Genomic DNA, 27,125 nt, shown 5'->3' on the forward strand with positions numbered 1-27,125 from the left:
GACGGCTGCGCTGACTTTGGACAGTGTACCCACACCAGCAGATGACATGGCTCCCCAAATCATCACTGACTGTGGAAACTTCATGAACCTTGGATTCTGTGCCTCTCCACTCTTCCTCCAGACTCTGGGACCTTGATTTCCAAATGAAATACAACATTTTCACAGTCAGTGATGATTTGGGGAGCAATGTCATCTGCTGTGCTGGTGTGGGTACACCGTGTTGGATCAAGGCCAAAGTCTGTGTGTGTACACATTTTATGAGTTTCACTTTTTGAATTGAATTACAGTAAAACCTTGTTTTGAGGGTAACTTGGTTTGAGAGCATTTTGCAAGACAAGCAAAATTTCTTAATAAATATTGACTTGGTATGAGAGTAACATCACATCACAACCGAGTATAAGAGAGAGGCGCCTCCAAGTGTAGCAATATGGTTACATTTAATGAATGTACAACATATTGCTGTTGACACTGTAGACCACGGACTACTACTGGCTAGGCTAGCCGGAGTCGTTGAAGGTGATCTATCTTGGTTCTCCTCCCTCTTGGAAAACCGATCACAAATAGTGAAACTGGGGTCGTTCACTTCTGAAAAACGTACGGTATCATGCGGAGACCCTCAGGGATCTCCCTTGTCGCCCGTATTGTTTAATATCTATCTTCGCCCTCTCTGTGAAATCATCAGTAACCAGAAGTTACTTTACCACTCCTATGCAGACGACACACAACTGTATTTCCGCATCTGCAACAAAAAGGATCATTCTCTTGGACTAGAGAAATGCCTTACGCTGATAGATAACTGGATGACAAACAGTTATCTTAAACTCAACGGTTCGAAAACAGAACTTCTCCTGTTTCACGCTAACCGGAAAAATCACCCCGCGTCAACATGGACTCCCCCACCCATTCTGGGCAAAACTATCACCCCTAGCACCAAAGTCAAAAATCTCGGAGTCATTTTCGATACATACATGACAATGGATGCACAAATAGGGTCAGTAGTCAGCGGATCCCACCATCTGCTGCGCCTACTACGCAGACTCACGCCCTTTATCCCGAAAGAGGACATTGCAGTCGTGGTGGGAACAATTATCAATTCCAGACTCGTCAATCACTCGTCTGCAAGTCGTTCAAAATACGGCCGCTCGACTAGTGACCAGAAAAAAAAAACCATGGGAATCAATCTCACCTTCGCTGAGATCCCTTCATTGGTCGCCAGTAAAAGACAGAATCACTTTCAAGGCACTCTGCCTAATACATAAGTGTATTCAAGGAAACGCCCCCCAATATCTATGCGAAAAAATAAAAGCCCATAACCCCAATCACATTCTGCGATCCACCTATCAAAACCTCCTCCAGATACCCAAGGCCAGATAAAAGTCCAAAGGAGATCGAAGATTTGCAGTCCAGGGATCTCGCCTGTGGAATGCACTACCAACCACCATCCGACTGGAGTCGGACCACTTGGCCTTCAGGAGAAAGATTAAAACCTATCTCTTCTGAGGTCAAGGGGTTCCTTACCCATGAAATGGATACAGCACCCAGAGGCGATTCAGTTTGCATGTGTTGCGCTTTACAAGTTTCTCACTTAGAGGCGCCTCTCTTCTCTTTTATACTCTGTAGCTCCTGCTGGATTTTGCTTCTAATCCCCTTGTGGAGGCTTCCATTTGTGGATGGGCATGTTATGGTTACACAACCTATCACATTGCTATAATCTTTTTTTATATGGACTATAAACTGAAAGACCTATGGTTGTGGAACAAATCATTTGAGTTTCCATTATTTCTTATGGGGAAATTCGCTTTGATATACAAGTGCTTTGGATGTCTCTGGAACAAATTATACTCGCAATCCAAGGTTTTACTGTACTGAAATAATATAACTTTTTGATATTTAAATGTTTTATTATAATATAAGGTCAGCTTGCTTTAAAGGGGTTGTAAAGACAAAAATATGTTCCTCTTAAATTAAAGTCTGACTGTAGCTGATAAAGTAAAAAGTAATGTTTTGTATTATAACTAGTTTGATACCTGTTGAAATTTAGCTGTTTTATTCACCTCCAGCACTCAATCATTCTCACTGACTTCCTGGTTTGCGGTGTGCATTCATTCTTGCTAGATCATGGCCGAATGGGAACTACAGTTCCCATTAGGCTTGGCCTCCATGACTGAGGGATAAGGGAGCATCTTCACGCAGGGCTGTAGTCATAGGGAGGGGGTGAGCACATTCTGCTTTCCACCATGCAAAACGGCTCAGATGCTGGTGGAAAGCAAGAAGAGGAGAGACAGGAAATGGCATTTTCAAACCTGGATTACTGTATTTTGGAGGTCAAAAGGAAAAACGAGGTAAGTGATATTTAAATGCTCTAGCTTACAGCAATCAATTGATCTAATAAAAAACAAACCTTTAGTGTTCCTTTAATGCTGTGAGGATACAGAAAGCAACAGGGCTTGGGTATGAAAAGTGGAGCAAAGGAATAATATGTTTTACTTTAAGGCCTCATGTACAATAGATGTTAAAATAACATTATAAAACCAGTGAATTTTTCAACGTTTATGCAATAGCGTTTTTTTTAGCATTTATTGGAGTTTTTTTTTTTATTCAATTCATCAAAAACATTAAAAACCACTGGTGAGATATTTGAGCATTTTTACAGCTGAAAAACTCCTCTCAGAACCCACTAGTTTTTTGTGTTTTTTCTGTAAAGTTATAACAGCCTGTGTGCGAGGACACATAGGGAGTTTGACTGTATAAAAAAAAAAAAAAAAAAGTCTGAAGCCATAAACAGCAGCTGTAAAACCATCCAGTGTGCACAAGGCCTTTAAGGTAACACAGGTTAGTTGTGGTGGTTCAGCCACGCTACTAAAATCTCATTGCATCACATTATGTTTATTGTGAGCTGCTAGGTATAAACATTTTCAGTGCTATGATTGGGCCAGCAATCCCTAGAACTGGAAAATGCTGCAACAGAGTAGCAAAATCTACTAGAAATTAAAGTGCATCAAAAGGTTTTTTCTATTATTTTACTGGAGATTGAGTGCGACAGGGATTTAAAAAAAAAAAGTTTTCATTGCTGTCTGTGTCCCCATAACAATGAGATTCACATCTTATTTTGTCCTCATGCTCACTGTCAATAGGACAAAAAAAATCATTAACTGAAAGAGAAATAGAGGAATTCTTTAATGGGGATCTTTGTTGAAGTGACAACTGTTCAAGGGGATTTCCTTCACTTTGGTCTGTTAGATCTTTGGGACAGGAAATTAAATCTACTCAGGGGAACAAAGAGGCCCAAAAACCTGACTAAAGCAGTGTTCGACATCATTTTTTTTTTTTTTTTTGCAATCCTAACATTAGCACAACATCTACACAATAAACTATAGCAATAGTTCCAGTTCTATGTAGTAATCATATATAAAAACGTACTTCTAATCTTCTCCCTGAAGTTGTGGCCGTTTCCATCTTCAATGGCAAGTGAAGCCCAGTCGATCTCTTTTCCTGGATTTCTTGAGAGAGGTGCATGCTGGGTAACCAGTATACACCTCTCAATCTTGTGCATGCGCTAATAAACAGCAGCTGTAGCGCTGATTGTTTGTATAGTTGGCATAACAATGGGCGGCAACAGAGGGAGGTCCCACCCCGTTATGACAACTTGGAAAAGTAAACACAGCAGATAGAAAAAAAAAAAAAAGCAATCCAACCTTCCAAGCACCTGAGTAATGCCCACAGACTAATCCAATTTATCCCAACCATACGCTTAAAGAAGTAGAGCCAAAGCTTGTTTGGCTGTACTTCTGTGGCTCACCGTAGGGCAGTTCGTTCCGCACTCCTGTGACCCGTGTTCAGCCGACAGCAGGCTGAGGCCCGCTGATGTCAGTCGGTCCAGGCTCGGGTAAGAAGTCTGGATCCGCCCACATGCCTAGACCGTCATCCAGCTCAGCCTCTCAAGGGAGGAGCAGACAACGGTGACTGACTCAGGGAGCTCTGGGAACCAAGCGCTTGGTGGGAACAATGTTGCATCCACCTATGTATGATTCTTAAAAAAGGAGAAAAAAAAAAAAAAAAAAAGTCTATACTTCCCTTTCAAATGGGAATAGAGCAAAAATCCCTTAGCACTCATATCCTGGGGCAAATTTCCCCATATAAATTATACCCTATGCCAATATTACAAAGACTATTTTTCCAGCAATTGTGAAACAATTTCACTTTTGTCTCCAAGGCTGGTCATACATTCTACAATTTTCCTTTAGAATTACCAAAACAAGTTTCCCCCCTCAGAACTTCAGGAACACAACCCAAAGTCAGCCCTTGACTCTGCCCCCTACTCAACTCCAAGGACCGTTTCTTGGTTCCACCTCCTACTCCTCTCTCGGTACCACCCCTTTTTAGAGAATACAGAACCAATTATAATTTTGTGGTGCTAAGTATTCTGTTAATAACAAAAAGGCCGTATATATTAGATCTAGCGACAATGGATTCTCAACAGCCAGCATCAATAGACCCTTCAGCAGCCAGCATCAGATTGCCCACCAGCATTTTGGTCTCATCTATATAGTTGTATATAAAATGCACTATTTATCCTTCAAAAAGTGTTTTCCAGCGCTAAACCTTTCATCCAATTTCTAAATGGAAATGTCAAGTCAGTAAAAAGGAATAGTAGTAACGAAAAAAAAATTGTGGGTTTAACTTTTTTTTGTACAATTCTCCTTTAAGGTTGTGTGGCAGGAGGCATGTCCTATACCTGCATACTTTTGCCAATAGGTGTCCCTCATTCCCATCCCAAAAAAAAGTTGGGAGGTATAAATAGACCCCCATACAACAACCCTCCAGCAACAATCAATTCCCCAGCAGCCAGCATCAATAGACCCTCCAGCAGCCAGTAACAAAGACCCCTTCCTCAACAGCAGATCATTTCCAGCAATGATTGACCTACCCCAGCAACAATAGATTCCCCACCAGCAACAGAAAACCTCCCCAGCAACAACAGACTCCCTTCCTCCACAAAAATAGATCCCCTCCAGCAGCAATAGATTCCCCAGCAGCCAGAATCAGTAGCCCCTCCATCACATACATTCAGATCTGAGGTGCCGGAACTGCGTTCCTGCTGGAAAAGGGAAACAAAAAGCCCTGACCAAAACCATACAAGGTCACACCTAAACACTTCCACTTTGTATGCAGTCAGCAAGACCCTTATACTAAAGTTGAAGGAAATTAAAATGGAAAATTGTATAATGTATTGCCAGCTTAACGCTTAAGATTTTTTTTGTCTTCAGATTTACCTAAACCATCTAATATGAGGTCAAACCTTAAGAGTTTCAATTTGTATGCAATCAACCAGGCCCTTGCACTATATGGTTTTGGTAAATCTGAAGACAGAATCTAATGGTGTGTATGGGGTCCAAGAGTGAAAATTACTTATGTCACTCTAACCCCACGTTTCTCAACCAGTTTTCCATCAAGGCACCCTTTAACCACTTACCTACAGGGCACTTTCACCCCCTTTCTGCCCAGGCCGTTTTTCAGCGCTGTTGCCCTTTGAATGACAATTGCACGGTCATGCTGCATTGTAACCATGTAAAATTTTTATAATTTTCTTCACACAAATAGAGCTTTCTTTTGGTGGTATTTAATCACTGCTGGGATTATTTTTTGAAGAAAAAATAAAAATTTTTTTCAGTAACTTTGTAAATAAGTAATTTTTCTCCTTCGCTGATGAGGTGGTATTTATAGGCTGCACTTATGGGCAGGACTGATGGACTTTACTGATAGGCAGCACTGAATGGCATCACTAATGAGCACCGATTGCTGGCTCTCTAATGTAATCAGGGCACTGATGTTGTTTCTTCCTCAATTTCTCTAAAGTCAGTGCTGATGGAAAGGGGCACAGGAGGGTCAAACAAGGATGCTGTGGAGGCAACAGACATCCTCCTTATTAACTGGCATTAATGTTACGTTAACTTTAACCCAGCAATGTCATTCAAGAGGATATTAAACAGCTGGATTTTTGCCATTATAAAAAAGGTGAAAAAGACCCTCTTGGTAACACCCAGCGATAACAGATGTTTCAGTTTGTGCATGTTGCCTTTGAGGAAGTGATGTGTGCAAAGTGTTAAAATTGTAGAGCTTTCTAGTTCCTCTTGGCTCCTTCTTATGTTGGCTCTGTATTGTTGCTTCCCAAAAAGCCACATTGCCATTCTTGCATTGATGAGATGTAGAAAGCTTCAAGCAGACAAATGTAAACTGATTAAACAGCTCTATAGCTTCATCTCCATCTGTGCAATGCAAAATTATATAAGAAAATGTAATTGAAGGGATCATTCACACTACTTGCAGACGAAAAGAACCCGTCTTCCTGTGTGGGCCGGTGTCACCGCTGTATGTGAAATATATGGAACGCGCCTTTCCTTACTTTATAATGAGCCCAGATATTTTAGTTTTTTTTATGGTTTTGGATCTACAGCTCAAGGGCAGGGCTTAACACAAGTCTTTGGCTTTCACTGCAGAGGTTAAAGGGGTTGTAAAGGAAAAAATAAATTCCCCCTAAATAGCTTCCTTTACCTTCAGTCCTCCTTCACTAACCTGGCCTGTTAGTGGGCCCTGGCGACAGGGTTGATAACCACTGCCTTATAGTACTTTTTACAGCAGCTGGTTACTGTACAGTGAAAGGAGAAACAGCACAGAAATAAGCTCATCTGCCACTCCGGTTTCTTCTCCTATCAGCATGCTTCTTGTCAGCACATTAGCCATTTGGCTCCTTGTACCGTTTCTCCCTCTCAAACTTCACCCCTGCTAATATCACGTCAAATTCAGGTACTTACACTGCTGGCATTTAAAAAATACATTTAATATAGCCAGATAAATTTGTGTCTCTCCGATTTTCCAGCCAGTCCAGCAAGGCATGGTAGGACAATGTTCCAGAACACTTCCACAAGAACCGAGGTGAATATTCACTTTATAACCCAGATGGGACAAACATGGCACTGTCACCTTGATTTGCATGAGCAAATCACTCACATGCTTGCTTCAGTAAAAATAAACCAAAAAAAACGACATACATTTTGAACCACAGTTTTAGTAGTTGAAAAGTCCATTCATAAAACTTTTATTCCACTTACATCAACTTATTACACATGTTCTTTAACAATTATGCTTGGATTGTTCATGAAAATTTCATAAGACATTAAACAAAGCTATCCATCATCTCAAGTTATTTCCCCTGCTAACTATATTGTATTGTATTTTTACAGCCACATGCATGTTAGGCAAGTATCAAAAACAAAAAATAAAACTAAAAAGTTAAATATATGGGTTTTCTTTTTTTTCGGCTATGCTTGATATATATAGGGATACCAAGCATGTACGTATCTTTAATGTATCAAGTACTTCTCTTTTTTTTGATCTTAGGTCGTTTTAAACAATTTAAATACAAATAAAATGGAGAATAGCAACAAACAAAAGCAAACGTTAGCTAAACTGTGAGAATGGAATGTGAACCGTTTTGCACTCGTAATTTTGATTGGCTATCACAGGAATCACTCAATGAATATGTATGGCTGTGCTATAGGGAGGAGTGTATGGTCTCCACCCACAGCGCTAACCAAATGCCCCCCCCTTTTTTTTTGGAGTTACAGAAATACACAAGTTGGTCACCTTTAAATATGGGAATTTGATTAAACATTAGGCCTGTGGTAACCTACAAATGTACCAGAAGTACTGTGCCAAACATTTAAAACCTGTATAAAAATTCCATAGTCCCCATATTGGTCACATTATGAGGCTGGAAAAAAAAATTGACTCCCCAAAATGTTAACTGGCCCTACTCCCTATTTAACACAAACCACATGGGAAATATAGAAATCCAAATAGAAGTAACATAAACCTTTCATAATTGTAAACAAAAAAAATAAAATAAAAAAAATAAACCTATGTGTGGGACAGTAAGGATGACAATGGTCTATTGTGGAAATTTTAGAATGAGGCAGACAGAAAAGAAAGGCCGATTAATTATTTTCAGGGCATTCTGGTCCGTCACCTTCCTCTCCTGTATTGTCTGAGGTCCACAACTAAAAGAGAAAAAAAGAAAAAAGAAGTTTAGTGTATTTTCATATTCCTTACTCATTAATAATATCCGTACACAACGCCGACTCTTAAAATGGTTCTAAAAAGGCAAACTTTTTTTTACTTCAACGCATGCTCTGCATCAAGGTAAAAAAAAGCTTTCAAATCGTAGATCCCCCTTAAACACTTACCCGAGTATTCTCTCCATCATCCAGTGCTGTCTTGTCTACAAACAGCTCATCTTTTTCAGGAGGCTCTGATGGCTTGTGCTACTGTCAATCAAATCATGTGCCTGAGCCACATTGTGTGACGTCTATGGACGCACACAGACTGGCCCGGGAGTGCACCCACACAAGTTCCCCCATAACAAGCGCCTTGCTATAGGGGGGCACTCAGAAGAGGAGCAGCAAACAGATGCATTGGCGGGGGAACCCAGAAGAGCAGAAATTGGGCCGCACTCTGCAAAACCAACAGAGCATGCAAGTAGAACATCTTTCTAATTATAACCACATAAATAAGCCAAGGAGCTCCACAGCGGATTCTCTCAGAGGCCCAGTGTCTAGGCCCTCCTTGTTTTCTAGCACTACCATCCACGCTATATTGTTCCTTTTGTAAAGAGTACGCTCCATGATCATGGAGAATTGTAGAAGCCCAAGTGTGATATACAGAAAACGATAAAAACAGACTTTTCACCTCATATGAATCTCCTTTAATGCGACTCTTGAGCAGTTTAAAGGGCATGTCTAGAAAGTGGGGAAGTGATAGGACCTATGTTGGCCATTTACTGCTATACAGTGGTCAGATTTTTCCTTTGCTCACAATGGTTTTATCAAGCAGCTAAAAAGAAAGCTGGCAACAAGGAACAGACAGCATTTCATTCTGTGCGGTAAAAAGATTGCCAGAACTGCTGTGTGGGTCTATAAAAGGGCAATGTCCTGAAAGATGTTCCCTACTTGAGTCCCCTCAGGTTAGTCCCATGAAAAGCTGCCACAGACCCTTGACAGTGAGGGTCTCGCCTTCATATTTCATCAAGGTCTATCCCACATTGATTCAATGCAAGTATAGACTGTTGCAATTCCAGATTTTACCAGCAGGGAGTGTTGCAGGTAAAATTTGCAATTACAAATCTCTATTCCTAAAGAAAAATTAAAACATGCAATACCTAACATAGATAATGAATTATTAAAGCAAAAAAAAAAAAAAATAAGTGAACACAGATATAAAACAGACAAGATCCAGTTCAGTGAGGTGGTGTCCCTCTCCCCACCCCCAGCCTAAAATGGACATATAATTTCAAAGGAATTTATTTTATTTATTGCGGAAATAATGTTATACTTCCACAATGCAATGCCATTTCTTTACAATCTATACTTACTGTCAGATTGTCTCTCAGTAATTGCATTATTAATGTGCTGTCTTTGTATGATTCTTCGCTCAGGGTATCGAGTTCGGCAATAGCTTCATCAAAAGCCTAAAAGAAAGAAGTTGGTTATAGCCAGGAACTATTAACACCTGCCATACCCAGCCAACAAATAATCATGGGATGAGCTTACGGTTTTTGCCAGAGAGCACGCCTTTTCCGGGGAGTTCAGGATCTCGTAATAGAAGACAGAGAAGTTCAGAGCCAAGCCCAGCCTTATGGGATGTGTTGGTTGCATCTCCATTTTGCTGATGTCAAAAGCATTCTGGTATGCCTGCTGAGACTGCTCCACAATTGCTGCAAAGACAAAGGGAAAACAGTTTGATTTTAGTGGTTTCATCTCACAGCTTCCATGCAATGTGTCAGTACTAAAACTAGATGGCAGAACGAGATTCCCTGTGTAAGATTTGTAATATGCAGAAAATCAAATTTAACAACAGAGAGAGAAGCCAATGTAATATTAAAAAGGTGATCATTTAGTAACACAAGTCATTAGGAGTACATTCCTACACAAAGCAACTGTATAATGTTAAAGGATAAGTTCACCACCCCACCCCCCTTAATTACAGCCCCCTATGTACCAATAAATCTTTCCATTAAATCTACAGACATTTACTTCATTTGTCCTCATTCAAATTTACAAACTTATCCATTAGTTTTGCCTTACTTCCTGGTCAGACTAGGGGTCATGACACAGGAAGCAGTTGACCTCAGCACACCCCCTGCATCATCTACCCTCCCTACCCACCCACAGCTGCACATTTTTAAAATGAAATTCAAAATCAGTGATCACACTTCTTGCTAAATGCACAATATACAGATTGCATAGTGTATGGCCATCTTTATACTAGTACTTAAGAGGGAGTGGACGGAAACACTCAGCTGTCAAAAAAACTGTCACATCTCTGCATAGCAGGAACTTGCATTCCCACATGCGTTTTTTTTCTTAGCAAGGGAGTGTTCTGGAGCACTTTCACTAATCACACAGAGGGCAGCCCATCCACCTGAAAAGGCTGCCCTACATGCATTTGCCCCAAAGAAGCTTTAGGACCCCTTTTTATTAGATTTTTTAGAGCCGGGCTGGATGCATTTTAAAAAATGCAATTATTGGTGCAGCGCATTTCTGAAATGCAATGAATGGCGCATCATCGTTCTTGTGTTAGGCCTCGTACACACGATAGGTTAAACCTATGAAAACGGTCCAAACCGATTGTGTGTAGGCCCCATAGGTTATTTAACCTTAGGTTAAAAAAATGAGAGCTTGCTTTAAAATTTAACCTATGGATTGGTAACCGATAGGTCAAAACCGATCGTTAGAATGCTAAAGCATCGGTTAAAAACCCGCGCATGCTCAGAATCAAGTCGACGCATGCTTGGAAGCATTGAACTTATTTTCAGCACGTTGTCGTGTTTTACATCACCGCGTTCTGACACGATCGGTTATTTAACTGATGTGTGTATGCACGACGGACCATCAGTCAGCTTCATCGGTTAACCTAGGACAACTGTCCTTCAGACCGTTTTCATCGGATGGACTGATCGTGTGTACGAGGCTTTAAAGCACCAATTTCACTTTCAGACCCCATTCACATCTAGCATAGTGGCCCATTTTTCCATTGACACACATAGGGCAGCCTGTCGATTGGCTGCACTACATGGCTTACGTGACGTTTTGAGACTCTTTTTTTCACATGACAAAATGTGTCTTTGCTTCTGTGTTTGGTGTGCCATTAGTTAATGCCACTGAAAGGGCAACTAGTAATTTTAGGTGTATAAAGATGGCCATGCACTATACAATCTGATTGTACAAACATCCATGTGGACAGTGAAGTGCAATCACTAATTGATTGCATATCATTTAAAAAAACATGCAGCTGGAAATGGGTAGACGATGCTGGGTTTGTGCCGAGGTCAGCTGGTAAACTCTGACCAGAAAGCAAGGCAAAACTAATGGATAGGTTTGGAAACAAGGATTAGGACAAGTGAAGCAATGGTCTGTAGATTTAATGCCAGTTGTGGCCATTTTTTTTTATACAATTATAGTTCAGAAAACCAGTCAGACACACAGAAGATCTAGTAATCAGAAGTGATCTGGTCAGACTGCAGTAATCTGAACTCTGGTGGCTGGCTTGTGGTTTGCCACACTTCTTGCATCACCTTTACAGACTAAGCCTTCAGGAAGCTAGGTGTTCATGGTCAATAGATTTAGCCAATAATTAAAAGGCACATGAAGACCAGTTTCCCATTCTCTCCTCTCATACATATTGGTAACAAGTAACACTATAGACATCTTTAAATAAAAGGGTTTCTATTTCTGAACATGCAATGAAGCTTTCATCTCAGAAAATGTTTATGCAGAACGGCATCATGATACTAAAGAGAACGGCAAAGTTTACTCCGATCGTCCTGATCAACAATGCAATGCCATCAATGAAAGTAAATCCTATGGTTTGTTTCAGTTGCCACAAAAACAGAAATAGAGGCAAAATCTTTAAATGGGGACACTTGTTCCATGTAGGTTTAGATTTCTCTCAATTAGCCCTGTGGCCCAATGAGATAAATGGATTTCCCCATCCCCTCTAAACAGTGTGGATGGAGGAACATCATCAAACCCCCATGGCTCAAATGTTGGCAGATTCAGCTAAAATTCCCAACTTAATCCAAATAAGAGTTTTGGATTTAGATATACTTTAAATCATATTGATTATTCAATCTTAGATGCAATTTTAGGGGCAAAATGACAAAACAAGATTTAGCTTCAGTGACCCATTTTTGCACAGTATATGAAGAACTGTGCCAATGCCGTAGTTTGGGCCCAACATGCCAGATATTGTCAATCTTGCTGTAGAGAAGCAGGAAGTTAAACACAAAGAGCCGCTGACAGGTAGGTGCAGGGAAAGAAGCCTCAGATTGATTTATGGAGATGGGGATTCTTATGGACAGGAAGTGACAACTTCACTTCTATGATGTGCAACTCTCTAAAGAACAAGGAAATGTTATCGCCGACATCACTTCCACTATGTAGGGAAGAATAGGTGCACATATCACTTCCCAAGTGGATTTCTCCAAATGCACAGGAAGTTTGTGAATCTCAGAAATATAAGATATGCACTCCAGGCAGTGAACGTCTGCCCCAATTGCCCCTAGCATGGCTCCAAATTAAGATATGACTACTACCTCACAACCTGTGTCACGAGTGATAAAAGGGTCTGCTGCTGGCTCCTCTATGATCTAGCTCTGGACTAATTTGCACACGACCGCTGATCACAGCCGGCTATGTTGTTGCTGAAAGATAAAAACTATGCTAGCTGTGAAATGTGTCTATGACTGTGGTCTCTGTATATGGATCTATCCCCACCTCTGTGGTTCTCTATAGTAACCCAAATTTGCCTGCAGCAGTGAAAACTCCAACTTGGGTCCTTTACCCATCCAGATGGTCTGGTACAGATTGCATCACTGCACAGAAAACACTATATATTTGTACAGAATATTCCCTGCTGTACTTTAGAGAAGGTGTGTGGAGAAATACTGCTACATGAACAAATGGAAATAAAAATACCAATTTCAAATTAATTTGGATGTGCAAACATGCATGCACTTCCAGACAAAATGTGGGGAAGTTATAACTATTTCTACCATCCCCAGAATACATATAACCATGATGACCTGGTCAATATAAAATACATAATTTAGCTACTCGTTCACTTTTGGGCAAGCATCATTGAGCTCCATCTTGCCCCCCCCCCCCCCGGGCTGTCAGCAACCACCGCACTGCAGTGGAGCAAGTCACAGTAACTCTACATTGAATGTGTGCATTTCGCTCTCGTCTTTGTACAAATCCTCCTTTGCAAATCAACCCATTGCATCAGGGCTCTAGCGAGGTGTACGCTGGAGAAGACGCATATAGTGCCTTCTGGGTCTATTATAGGCTTAATTTCCAAAGTACACATTTATACAGGTTGCTTTGCAGAACTCCAGGATATAAACTGAACAGACTAGACTTCAGTTTTGAGTCTAGCAGACACACTATATACAGTAGTCTCAAATCACAACTACTACATCCAGGAGTCCAGAATGAAACCCTAAATTCATGTCCTAGCAGGGGATCACCACATGGCTTTTACTGGGGGGAGCATAAAGCTGCATCACAAGGATCAAAATCAATATAAAAAAAAACAAAACAAACACATGTTATAGATCTGCAGGCCTATTTTTAAAACTAAATATTTACTTTTTTTTTTTAGCTTAGCCCAGTTAAAGAGGGATTCCACCCACGATTTTATTTAATTTTAAAAGTCAGCAGCTACTAACAGTGTAGCTGCTGACTTTTAATAAGGACACTTACCTGTCCTAGTCGCCTGCGATGTCGGTCACCCGACGGCGATCGCTCAGTCCTGGTGCCTCTATCCTTACTAAGGGAAACAGGTAGTGAAGGCTTACAGCTTCACTGCCCGTTTCCTACTGCGCATGCGCGACTCGCACTGCACTTTGTGAATGGGTGGCTGCCTCCTGGGATTCACAGTTCCCAGAAGGCAGCGCATTCACAAGAAGACACAGCGACGTAAAACGAGCCAGAAGATCCACCGCGGTGGAAGAAGAGGCAGAAAAGCTACTTCCGCATAGCAACCGCCCTTTCAGGTGAGGAAAAAAACAAAAAAAAAAAAAAAAAAACGGGTGGAACTCCACTTTAAGCAAAGTCAAAGCACCCTTTAGGTTTGAGCAAAATCCAGGGCACACAATTCTGAGGGCTCATTATCAGGAGGTGCGTCCGAGCGTGCTCACTTTTTTGGACTTTCCCTCGCTGCCCCGGGGTTTTTTTTTTTTTTTTTTTAATGGGCTGCTTTATGCCGGTAACACTATACAGTGCCAGAGTGATTTTTTATTTAGCAGGTGCCAACATATGCATATTTGCTAGATATGTGGGGATGCCATTAACCACTTGCTTAACTTTACCAAGTACATGATCTGACACTTCCATGTCCGGGGTGTGCGCCACCAGCTCCCGCTGTGATCACACACAGCAGGAGCCTAGCAGCAGGTATCGTAAACAAGGCAGATCCCAAGAACATTGATCAATGCCTTCCCTTAGTAAAAGCGCCTCCCCACAGTACACAAGCACTGGCTAAGAACACATTTAACACTTTGATTGCCCCTGTTAACCCCTTTCCAGCCAGTGTCATTAGTACAGTGACCATGCATATTATTTGAGCACTGATAACTATTAATGTAGTGCACTAGTCCCCCAAAAAGTGGCAGATTTCTTCCTGCAGTCTTGCAATAAGTCACCGATCGTGGCCATTACTTGGTAAAAACTAAAAAATCCCATAGTTTTTAGACACCATAACTTGCGCAAACCAATCAATTTATGTTTTTTTAGATTTTTTTTTTACATATTGGTCTAAATTGAAGAAATTAGATTTTTAGATTTTTTTTTACTGGATGTGTTTTATAGCAGAAAGTAAAAAATATTGTTTTTTTCAAAATTGTCAGTTTTTGTTTATGGCGCAAAAAATAAAAACCTCTGAGGTGAGCAAATACCACTAAAAGAAAGCTCTATTTGTGGGGGGGGGGGGGACATATCAAATTTGAATACCGTGTCGCACGGCCACCGCTTATCTGCCTCCACCTCGAGTGGCACATTTGGCACCTTTTGATGGGGAGAGAGCTAGGAGCGGGTACCCTTTTTGACCCCCCCCCCCACTTCCGTAAGACCTTACAGCAGCAAGATTACTCAGAAATTCGGTGCCCCTTCACCGTTCCAGACTTCACTGCTGGTTTTCCTTAATGGTGGCAGCACCCCAGAACCGATGTACAAATCGACTGGAGTGTCGACATTGTGGGATCCCTGGACATGCAAATAAAAAAAGTCAGCAGCTACAGTTTTTGTAGCTGCTGACTTAATTTTTTTCTGAAGGAGGCTGGACCTCCTCTTTAAGTGGTCCAGTGAGGGTTGGAATTTCTAGACTGGACAATCAAATTCTCTGATGTGCCAATTGTGGCTGGTGCCCTTTGCCAACTGATTTCACACACTGCCATTCTGTAAATACATCCTATAATGATCTACAATGAATGCACAGGCTCATTCTACATGATAGTGCAAAAAGCCAGTGAAACCCAATAATCAGGGGTTGTCTTTTACAGATCAAGACTATCAGTAATATAATATCTGTATGGAGGCTGGCTTTGGGGGTTCGCCGTTTGTCACACCTCATTGTTTTTGAATAAGCCTTCAGGCAGAGAGGTCCTCACCATCAGTATTTATTCACAATATTTTTATATATTTAACCAATTAAAAAGCACATGGACCTGTTTGTTGCAGGCATCTCCCTTAACTACACATACTGGCAACATGGAATTCCTAGATCCTCATGGCCCCTAAAATGCAGATAACTGAACAATGGTTTACATATGTACTTGCATTTGACAGCCCATATTCCATTTAAAAGTATTAAAAAGAAATAAAAGCTAAAGTACTTTTTTTATCGTCTCCAGCAGCTACTTCAGCCAAGTAACGGTAGTAGTCTCCCTTCATTTTCAAGTAGAAGACTTTACTCTCTGGTTGGGATGCATTGGCGATCAAGTGTTTGTCCAGAAGTAACTGAAAGGAAAAGACAAGAATGTTTGTTAATATTTACACTCGCACTACAATCTGAAGCTTAAAAGGTTACTTTCACACTGGGGCGGTGGCGGTAAAGCGTTGCCATGTTTAGCGGCGCTTTACTGTTGTTTTTGCAGCGCTATTCGGCTGCTAGCGGGGCGCTTTTAACCCCTGCTAGTGGCCGAAAAAGGGTTAAAACCGACCGTAAACCACTGCCCATTGATTTCAATGGGCAGGGGTGCTTTAGAAGCGGTGTAAACACTGCTCCTACAGCGCCTAAAAGAAGCGGCTAGCAGGACTTTGAGCATCCGGCCAGCGCACCACTCCAATGTGAAAGCCCTCGGGCTCTCACATTGGAGTGAAAGGAGAGGCTCTTTCAAGGCGTTTTGCAGGCACTATTTTTAACGCTATAACGCCTCAGTGTGAACGTAGCCTTAGCCTAGATCAAATCAGGCCTCATTGTGCAGCCCCACACATCCAGAGGCCTACACAATGGCAGCTTGTTTTTACTCAAGAGTTTAGTACATGGTGTTGGGTTTGGCAGCCTATTCAAACTCAATAGTCTAATGCCCAAAAAGCCAGCAGTGGACGCAGAAACCCTCAGCACTGATGTCAGCAGACACAATAACCCTCAGCGTGGGTGACCATGACCACAGTAATCACCCAAACTGGTGGTCAGTGGCAAAGCTGTCAACTCACTTCTTAGCATGTAGTTCTCCAAAGTGTAAAATGAAGTGGTTGGCATGTGCTGAAGTGTGGCCAATTAGGCATGCCAACTAGCAGGAAAGTTAGATACATATATCAGTTCGACTACTAAACAGTCTTCATTTTATTTTAAAGAACAACATGCTTTAGCTCATCACATGTATCAACTTGTGGTATATAAAAGGCAATATTCCCCGAGATTTATTTAGTATGTACCATGCCTGATCCTTTCAATCAACGCTATAAATTCAGAGGAATGTTTCTGCTCCGAGTTTATGTGGGGTCTTCACTGGGTCACAAGCCAAACATCACACTGCAAAGAACCCTTCTCACAGAGTACAATGTCTCCTTTATCCAGATTTCTGACAGCTCTGATGCGTTTTTCTGGGGCCCTTAGGTTATGTATATACATGGCCATGACAGGCAAGAAGAATCTCAGAAGACATATACATATCCTCCATCACAAATCCCAAAAGGGGGGGTTGCCGCTTATTTTAGGATAGTGGGCAGAGCCATGTAAATAAATCATTCCATCTGCCCCTTTGCCAACTGTATATCGAAAACCACAGATACAGCCTTATTACAGGCGGTCCCCTACTTACAAACATCCGACTTACAAACGGAGGGAGACAAGTAGTCAGAGGAAATCTACCCCTAGGAAGGGAAATTCTCTCCTGTAAGAGTTAATATGGGAAAAGGGTGTCTCCTCGCCACTGATGTTTTAACACTAATCCTTGTTTCCCTAAAAACCCAAAATTTTCAAAATCCAATTATCATTGGGACAGAAAGTGAGGTGAAATCTTCTGAACAGGGGCACAGACAGCAAAACAAATGTTACAGGGGTGAGAACCCTTCCCTATGCTATCCAAAAACGCTTAAAAATTTTTTTTGTCCGGAGCTACACCTAAAAAAATTAATTACTGGTCTGTTGGCTATAAATCAGTGCAGGGAAACAATGACTTCTATGCAGTAGAGACTGGGGGCAACAAGACAATATAACACAACAAATTATGGTAAGGCAGATCAAAAGGAATTAAAAAGCCCTCTAACGAACCAGTTTAAGCACAGCAGAGCTTTCCATCTATATGCCCCATCCCAAAAACAAGGGGGTAATTTCTCATCTTTGGATGGTGGGCAGAGCCAGGTAAATCATTCCTTCCTATCCTATAGCCAACCTTGTCCAGAACCTCTGGTTTATGGCATTAAAAAAAAAACTGCTCATCTTGATCTTATGCAGTCATTTTGCCCAGACATACACTTCAAGTTCTGAAAGGTAGTAACAATGGAGGACACACACTGAAGTAATGCAACAAAACGGACCACAAATCATAACCAAGATGTAAATTAACAAAATCCAACATCTTTCAGAGCAAAACATTCAGAACTTCCTTACCAATGTGATCCTACCAAGAACTGGATGTACAGTCACATGACATACAGTCCGATATAAAAAGGAGAAGAAGTTCACCTTTTGTAACATGTTATACCTGTATTTAGGGTGTAACATGTTACTATAAAGCACCAGCCCACACCCTGATCACCTGACAGGGAACTTCTCCTCACACCTGCTGTCAATTCAAAAACTGTGTTCTGTGAATGAATGAGCTACAAGTCAAATCTGTAGTGTGGCTAACTGATTGTAGTCCTCAATGAACTGCAAGGGTGCTGGCGAGAGCCCTCTTTGTTCATCGATCTTCCTGCACTTCAGTAACCCTCTGCTGGTATGGGAGGTATGGGCAGACAGCTGTCAGATCGTACAGTGCACACTGACAAATTCCTTAGGTTCTTGGATTACTCATTTCTTTTACCTCAATACATTCTATACAGCCCCCTAATACTTACCTGGGCCCCATCTAAATCCAGTGATGTTGCACGGGTGCCTCAGCTGTCTGGAACTCTCCCTCCTTATTGGAGGAGGCAGCAGTGGTGCACCATTGGCTCCTGCTGCCGTCGTCCCTGCACTACTCACCTTAAATGGGAAACGATGCCAGACGGCATCACCTGCTTAACATTGCATGCCTTATTTATTCTGTATGGTGCTGCCACTGTATGGCTTTGCCAGGCAGCTTAACCACTTGCTTACTGGGCACATATACCCCCTTCCTGCCCAGGCGAAATTTCAGCTTTTAGCACTGTCACGATTTGAATGACAATTGCGCTGTCGTGCGACATGGCTCCCAAACAAAACATGCCTCAACCACCTGAATGTAATGCCTTGACAAGCCTATGTGAATGGGGACAGTCCTCATTATGTAACTACAGGCAGCCAAATGACTCAGAAGGTAGTATTGTAGGGATCAGCACAATAGCACTGGAGTCTAAACCCTAAAAGCAAGTCAGCAAAGGCAGCTCACATTTATAGTCCTGTGGTTGCACTTTAAGAATCAGGAACTGCATGGTAAAGCCAGGAAATAAGATTACATTTATCAAAAGGATTTTCAGAATTGCAGATTTCCCACAACATTTTTTTTTAGGCCTCATTTCCACTGGCGTTTTTACAGCCACGTTTGAGCGTTTTTTACAGCTTAAAAACGCCTGTCCATGTTATTCTATGGCTTCATTCCCACATAGGCGTTTTTGAGCTGCAAGTGGCAAAGACGTTTTTGAGCTGTAAAAAAAACGCGGGACCAGGGCGTTCTGAAGCTCCAGAGTAGAGCTGTAAAAACGCCAGACGTTAAAAAACGCTCAAAAACGCGACCGCGGCATTTTTAAAGCTGCAGCTCACAAAAAAAAATATATATTTTTTTTTTTTACAAAATAAACATGGATAGGCGTTTTTAAGCTGTAAAAAAGCCTAACAGTGGCTGTAAAAACGCCAGTGGAAATGAAGCCTTAGGCTATAGAACCATCAACAGTGATCTAAAGAAAGAAAAAAAAAAAAGCCTTATCCATTGGATGTGCTCTATATCCAAGATTTCTATATTACTAATATTTCCAATGTCAGTATTACTGTAAAAAAAAACAAAAAAAAAAAAAAACAACACACACACACACACACACGTGCCCTTTACCTTGAAAAATCTTAAATTTTTCCTGTGAATTGTGTTGGCAAATTGCTTTCCCTATGCAAGAATGTGGCTTGGCTTCATCATGCACATCCCAGGGTGAATGTCATCTTTCACACGTCTGCATGCAGCAGACTCAGAAGAGCACAGTGCTGCATTTCTGGCACAACCTCACAAGGGTGTAATAAAACAAAGACTTTGGGAGAGGTCTTTCATCATGTCGGCAGTGTGCTGGAAACTTTGGCTCATCCCTAACCTGTAGTTCTTCCATGCAAATGTGTGTTCAGTACATTTAGAGACTCCTCTGGGTGGGTTACATTGAGTGTTTACAGGAATAGGTTCTGTCTAGCCACTTCTGGACCAAGCCCATTTCTGGCACTTGTTACTTACAAGTTAAAATCCGTATTTTTTGCTAGAAAGGGACTTGAAAGACGCCAAACATTGTATATCTTTTTTTAAGCAAAGGCCCTAGAGAATAACATGGTGGTTGTTGCAATATTTTAGGTCACACCGTATTTGCAAAGTGGTCTTTCAAATTAGTTTTTTTTTTGGGGGGGGGGGAATACAAAAATAGGAAAACAGTAAAGTTGCCCCAACTTTTTGTATATTGAGAAAGATGTTGAGACGGCGACAAACTACTTAAATTTCCACGGGATACAAAAAAAATAAAAAACACACATTCTTATTTTCTCTTTATTGAACACTGTCCCTTTAAAAAAAATTAAATAAAAAAATAAGCCGATCAATTTTATTGCGGTCACAAGAAATGTAAAAATCCCTTGTGGCAGTAACAGGTACTCTTTATGGAGCAATCAGGGGTCTAAAAGACTCCAAATCCCTCCTCTGCACTTCAAAGTATTCAAAACTGAAAAATCTGCATTTTAAAATACTGTAATTTTTTCTTACCATTGGCAAACCGGAAGCAACATTGCTTCCATGTTTTTACATGCCTGGTGAGAACAGGCATGCGGCTTATTAGCCACATTGGTTGTCATTAGATAGCCCATTGCTAAAAAAAAACAAAAAAATAAAAAAACGGTAACGGGGTGATGATGCCCATAACTGGCATTATAACCACTTCAAGCACAATCACGTGAAGGTATGCGATTTTGCGTGAAGTGGCTAGGAACAGCACTAGGCTGCTGTTGTGTTACTAGGAGGGTGCTTTCTCTGGGTTATGGGAAGCCATGAGTAGGAGTTGGCTGTAATGTGATAAATGGAATACTACCATGTCACCCGACACACCCAGTGACACATGCCAACAATGTGTCTAAAAGGACTTTGGACTTCAAAAGGAGTAGACTGTTTAAGATTTATATATTTCACGTTTGTCAGCCTCTGCGCCACAAATTCTTTTGAGTTTCACCAATTACCATCACAGCAGACTTCATTACAGGAACAGAGACTTTACAGTTATCTGTGGCAACTAAATTTCTGCTGCTTTTTTTTAAGTGTAATTTGGAAAGTTATAGTATCTCCAGCACAAACTTTTGCCTTTTTTGTGTAGTGTGAGGTAGGGTTATAAACTGTTTGCTTCCTCTGGCCCCACTAGGTAGATCTCCCACTACTTCCTGTCACAGTGACAACATTGTTAGCAGGACGGGAAGAGAGGGGAAACCCCAGGAGGAAGACAAACAACAAACCTTTTTGCTTCATATTAGAGTAGCAGGAAGTAGCTAGAATCACCATCAGTTTGTATATTCCGCTGAAGAAACCCCCTTCACTTCCTGTCCAGGTGTCAACACTTAACGGGACATGAAGTGTGGGAAAATATCTCTCCAGACATCACTATAAACATGACAGTTCTAATCCTTGGCAGGGCTGTATAAAACTAAACAAATTAAAAAATACAATAAGAACAAGCCCTCTGGCCGGAGTTTATAAAAGCTAATCATTTTGGTACAGTTGAGCAAACATGAGAAGGCCAGTGTAGCCTCTTTCATTGTCAATTAAAAATAAATAAAAATAAACATTGTTATGGGGCACTTGTGCTGACTCGATCCTGAGCCAGGATGCAAGAGTCTATAGTCACACACAGTATGGCTCGGCTCCACCCCATTACCTCATCTCATAACTTGATTGACAGCAGGAGCCAATGGAAAGTCAGGAGAGGAGAGAAGAACTGAAGCTGGGCACAGTACTGGATTGATACAGGACTCAGGCAAGTGTTAGAGAGGGGGGGGGGGGGGCCGAGGGCACTGAAAAATTTATTTTCATGCAAAGAATGCATTGGGGGAGGGGGAGGCACATAGTACTGCCTGCTCCACAATATACACCAGAAGAATACAAGGAACTTTTTACATGGGAAGAAAATGGACGTAACCCCCCCCCCCCCCCCCCAAAAAGAAAAAAAACACACACACAGGATTTCAGCTTTAAAAAAGGTAGAAGGGCCCTTTCACACAGATGTGTCCATGTGCAGGCCCCGCTTTGCTCAGTGGAGGATCGCTCCGTTGATCCCCGCTGAGCAGGCAGATGACAGGTCTGTCAGAGCGCCGCTCTACCCTATTGGGGGGATCAGATGAAGACGGTCCGTAGGGTTTTCATCCGTCACACTTTGGCAGATCGGAGCGGGTTGGATGCCAGCGGACATGTCACCACTGACATCCGTGGCTCCATAGGAGGTGCATGGAGCGTTCGTTCAGGTCCGCCTAAAAAAAAAAAAAACACCTGACAGGCGGACCTGAACGTTCCACCCATGTGAAAGGGGCCGAAGTATAACCGAAGTATAACCTCTCACATCCGAAACATGCACTGCAGTACTTAATTTGCATCAGAAATAACAGTACGGATTTCCAATTCAAAGCAAAGTTGTTACCCTCACTGTAGTGCCTGCTTGCACTACAGTGGGATGAGACGCTGCACTGGGCAAGGTTATCCTCAAGGTCACTGTTGATTTGCCTTTAGCTCATCAATCAGCACCTAGACGCATCTAGTCCTGCCCACTTTTCTGTTGCTAAAATCCTCCCACTATGAGCTGCAGTGTCTGGGAAGGGGATTGTGCGACACACAAATGGAGGATTTGACTCACTTTTTTGTTTAAACTTTGAGGCCTCTGCAGGGTAACTGGATATGGGGCCCGTTTAGACAGTCGCCCTGAAGTTTTGAGACACTGTGGTTAAAGTGGAATTAAACTCCACTTTTGAACTTGTACCTGCAGGTAAGCCTACAAAAGGGCTTACCAGTAGGTACAGCGAATATCTCCTAAATTTGAACCGTTTGGCCGCGCGCATGTGATGTCTTGGCAACCTCGACCACTCATACAGCCGGAGCCCACAAACCCGAAAGGAAGACTGGTTGAAGATGGCAGCACCAGGGAGCTGTGACAGCGCTAGGCTGGAGGGTTCCATGTACAGGCAAGTCTAATATGCAGTGCATACTAGTACACTAGGACTTAAACCTGCATGGGTTTGTGGTGGTTTACAACCACTTTAACACCCTCACCTTGCAGTACTGGGCTCAACTCTAACATATACATTCTATGTGGAGTTTGTATGATCAAACTAACGTGGGAGTCCTCTGGGTGTTCAATTACACACATTTCTAAAAACACTGATAAGTTAACAGGCGCACATTGATCATATTGGAGTATGAAATCCATTAAAGTGTTGGATGTCCAACACTTCATATTCCCGATATGCGTCTGCTCTACCATGTACTTGTATGAGAAAGTATCCGGTTCTCTTTGTATGAAATCTCTGGTGTTCCTGCCAGTTCCTCCGCTTTCCTATTAAAAAAAACTGAACACACTAAGCAGGAGAGTGCAGCGTGGTCAGTCCTCCATGTTGGAAAGTCCATGTGCTCTCCAATGATTAGACTTGTCCTGACACGTCACCCACTGCACAGCAGTTCTCTGGGAAGCTCAGTTTGCTACTGCCAATAAAAGGGTTGTAAAGGTAAAAAAAAAATTCCCTAAATAGCTTCCTTTACCTTAGTGCAGTCCTCCTTCACTTACCTCATCCTTCCATTTTGCTTTTAAATGTCCTTATTTCTTCTGAGAATTCCTCACTTCCTGTTCTTCTGTCTAACTCCACACTGTAATGCAAGGTTTTCTCCCTGGTGTGGAGAAAGCCTCTTGAGGGGGCGAGCAGGAGTGTCAGGACGCCCACTAACACACAGCTCCTTTCTCTATCTGCAAAGTAGAGAGTGTCCTGACTTGCCTGCTCGCCCCCTCAAGAGGCTTTCTCCACACCAGGGAGAAAACCTTGCATTACAGTGTGTAGTTACAGAAAGAACAGGAAGTGAGGATTTCTCAGAAGAAATAAGGACATTTAAAAAGCAAAATGGAAGGATGAGGTAAGTGAAGGAGGACTGCACTAAGGTAAAGGAAGCCATTTAGGGGAATTTTTTTTTACAATCCCTTTAATTCGTTTCCCCAGATCTTATGCAGCCGAGGACAGAGGGAATGTGATCACATATAAAAATATATTATAATTAAATACCTTTATTATATCTATCCTAAAAAGGTTTTCATTTCCATTTTAAATTGAATGGATGGTTTAAAAAGGTGATAGTAAACAAACACTTTAAATTTCTAAGGTAAACTGTAATAAATCTGCTATGAAGAAAGGCCAGATTCTAAAATAATTACATTGGCACTATATAGGATACAGACATTAAACTGGGTATAGTTGCAAGATTAAAAATTATCTTGAGATGAATTAACAAGCCCACAAATCGTTTAAAGTGTTACTAAACCCAGGACTCTTCATTCATTATATATGGTCTCCCACAGTACATGGAAATGCAGTTATTTTAGTAAACGGCTAAATACAGCCGTACAATTTCTATCAGTTCCTGTTGAAGCTTGTAGGAGGAGTTTTCATTCTCCCCTGATCTTCTGTCTGGACAGTGCTGATCACATGCACTCTCTCCCAATATAAACTCTAGCAATACACACCAAACTGAGCATGTGCAACCTGACTCCAAAGGCTCTGTCTTACCCAGATTTGTCCAGGGGGACAATGCAGGGAGGATCTGTGCATAGACCAGGCAGTGCTTTTTTAAACACGTGGCAGATGATTAACCCCTTAGGGTTCCACAGCAAGTATAACAAGCATGCTTTACTGCATATACAGACTGATTTTACTGGTGAGTTTAGTAACACTTTAGGTAAAGATTTGGGTATCAGTGAAAAAACCTACATAATATGCAATATACGATTAAGCTTCACCCAAATTGAAAGCTCTAGTACGGATTGGTTTGTAAACAACTGAACGGACAGACAGATCAACTGCCCACAGGGTCAGAGCACTGACAGGGGAAGCTGGCCCTACTTACATATATACACACAGAAGGCAATTACCAGTAACCTTTATGGGTTATGAAACTCATCAACTCTGGTCAATGAAGACTCCAATACAGATCTGGAACCTTGTAGACAATATACTTCCTAGTAGAATACAAGTCTATACTCCGACCGCTCTCCCACACTTCCTGTGCATGATAACCATGACCCAAAACGCAGGCAGTTATTTCAAAACTGGCAGGCTTCTGCAATAAGCTGCTAGCAGACCTCATTGAAAGAACACTTCTGATACTACAATTTTGAAGCTACCCTGCTAAGCAATGTGCACTTTGACCCAACAAAACCTGCTGCAATAAAGAGATGAGGGATGTTGGCCCCTTATGATGTCTTACCATTGTATGTTTGTTTTAAAACAATACCATAAAATGTGACCTTATAGCTTATGTAAACTCCAAAACAATGAACGCCTTTTATTTGCTTTCCTTTGTTAATGGTGATCCTTGTTTGATATGTGTAAAAAAAAAAAAAAAAAAAAAAAAAAAAGGAGAGAGAACTTGATCCTAACAGAAATTCAGTGCTATTCTGTGGATTCTGCATGTTTATACCAAGCAAGGTTATTAGCCTGCCCAGTTCATCTCTGCAAGACTACAAGGGGGAGAGGTTCTGTAGTTCCAAGACACTTCCTGTCTTAGGGAGACAACACTGCTTTGCCACAGATACAGTATAGTCACCCGAGGACAGAAAGTGTTACTGGCAGGATCACATGAAAATAAGGGGGGGGGGGGGGGATGACACCTCATTCATCCACCACAGCTAAGCACACGGCAATATATTAAGTTTGTTTCCAATTTTTTTGTAGAGCAAACCCCAACGTGTATCCTGAAAAGTGTAGGGTTTATTAGTAAGTGAATAGTATGTACCTTACAATTTCTGCAGAATTCTATGGCTACACCCAACAACCAGCCCAAATGGTCAGAATTAAGTTCAGTCAAGTGCTTGTTTAGGGGGGACACAAACCAACACTGCCAGCAGGTAGGGTCTTATGGTAAAACTGTAAAAAAAAAAAAAAAAAAAAAAACACCTTTACAGATCTGCTAGAAAAAGGGTCTTCAATCTGCCATTCAAGTATTGCGCTAATGTAACCGAGGTGCACATGTGCAGGAGTTACATCAATGCCTGCCCAATGGACAAAGCAAGACCCGAGAAACAGGAACATATTGCACCTGCAAGGATGGAGTGAATGCGGGAGAGTTTGGACTTCACAATGACTGAGGTAGGTGCATCATAATGTACCCGCACCTTATGGCAAATGCTGGATGCCCCTACCAGTGAAATTCTGAATTAAAAGGAGTTGAAAACCCGTGTTTTTCACCTTAATGCATCCTATGTATTAAGGTGAATCCTTCTGGCAGTAACCGCCCCCCCGGTTTTACTTACACAAGTCCCTTCATTCACTCGGAGACACGCTGTCCCTCTCTGCATGGGGTTCTGGCTCTTGATTGGATAGTAGTGCAGCCATTGGGTCCCGTTGCCGTCAATCAAATCCAATGACCCGGGCACCAAGTCCGGCATTCGTGTCTATGGATGCAACTGCTGGACTCGGGAGCGCACTCGCACGGTAACCCCCAGGAGAGCGCTTCTAGGGGGTCATCTGATAAGGGGCCGCTAAGGGACCCCAGAAGAGGATGCTCGTGGCCACTCTGTGCAAAATGACCTGAAGCCTTAGAAGCACTTTAAACCCGATTCATACCTATGCATTTTTAGTGCTTTTTGCAGGTTTGCACTACAGAACAAGTCCCAAAGGAAACAATGTTAATGGACTTGTAAGAAAAAAAAAAAATGGCTGCACATTCAGGAATTCCGATTTGCCTTTTATTGTTCAAAGTGATAACACCAACACGAGGTCACGTAGACGTGTTTCACACAAACTTCTTGTGCTTAATCATGTTAAATGGACTGTAGTGCAAATCTGCAAAACACTAAAAATGCCTAGGTGTGAATCAGTCGTAACGGGTTCTGCATTTTACTTGAGTGGCGACCTCCACTCGTTTAGCCTTCCATATACAACCCACTAGTTTCTAGTCTACCACCATTCAA

At 41.7% G+C, this 27,125-nt stretch overlaps 1 protein-coding gene across 1 annotated transcript in view; it reads right to left on the reverse strand.

Moving 5' to 3' along the window:
• Positions 1 to 7,063: 7,063 nt before the first annotated feature.
• The window catches only part of YWHAZ (tyrosine 3-monooxygenase/tryptophan 5-monooxygenase activation protein zeta), a 49,911-nt gene continuing 29,849 nt past the window's right edge, over positions 7,064 to 27,125 (reverse strand). The window contains exons 3-6 of the mRNA XM_040354793.1: positions 15,947 to 16,070; positions 9,606 to 9,769; positions 9,428 to 9,523; positions 7,064 to 8,057 (exon numbers count right to left, since the gene is read on the reverse strand). Of these exons, the coding sequence (XP_040210727.1) occupies positions 7,995 to 8,057; positions 9,428 to 9,523; positions 9,606 to 9,769; positions 15,947 to 16,070 (447 nt within the window). The 3' untranslated portion in view covers positions 7,064 to 7,994. The remainder of the gene's footprint in view (positions 8,058 to 9,427; positions 9,524 to 9,605; positions 9,770 to 15,946; positions 16,071 to 27,125) is intronic.

Source organism: Rana temporaria, chromosome 5 (assembly GCF_905171775.1).
Source record: "Rana temporaria chromosome 5, aRanTem1.1, whole genome shotgun sequence".
NCBI lineage: Eukaryota > Metazoa > Chordata > Amphibia > Anura > Ranidae > Rana > Rana temporaria.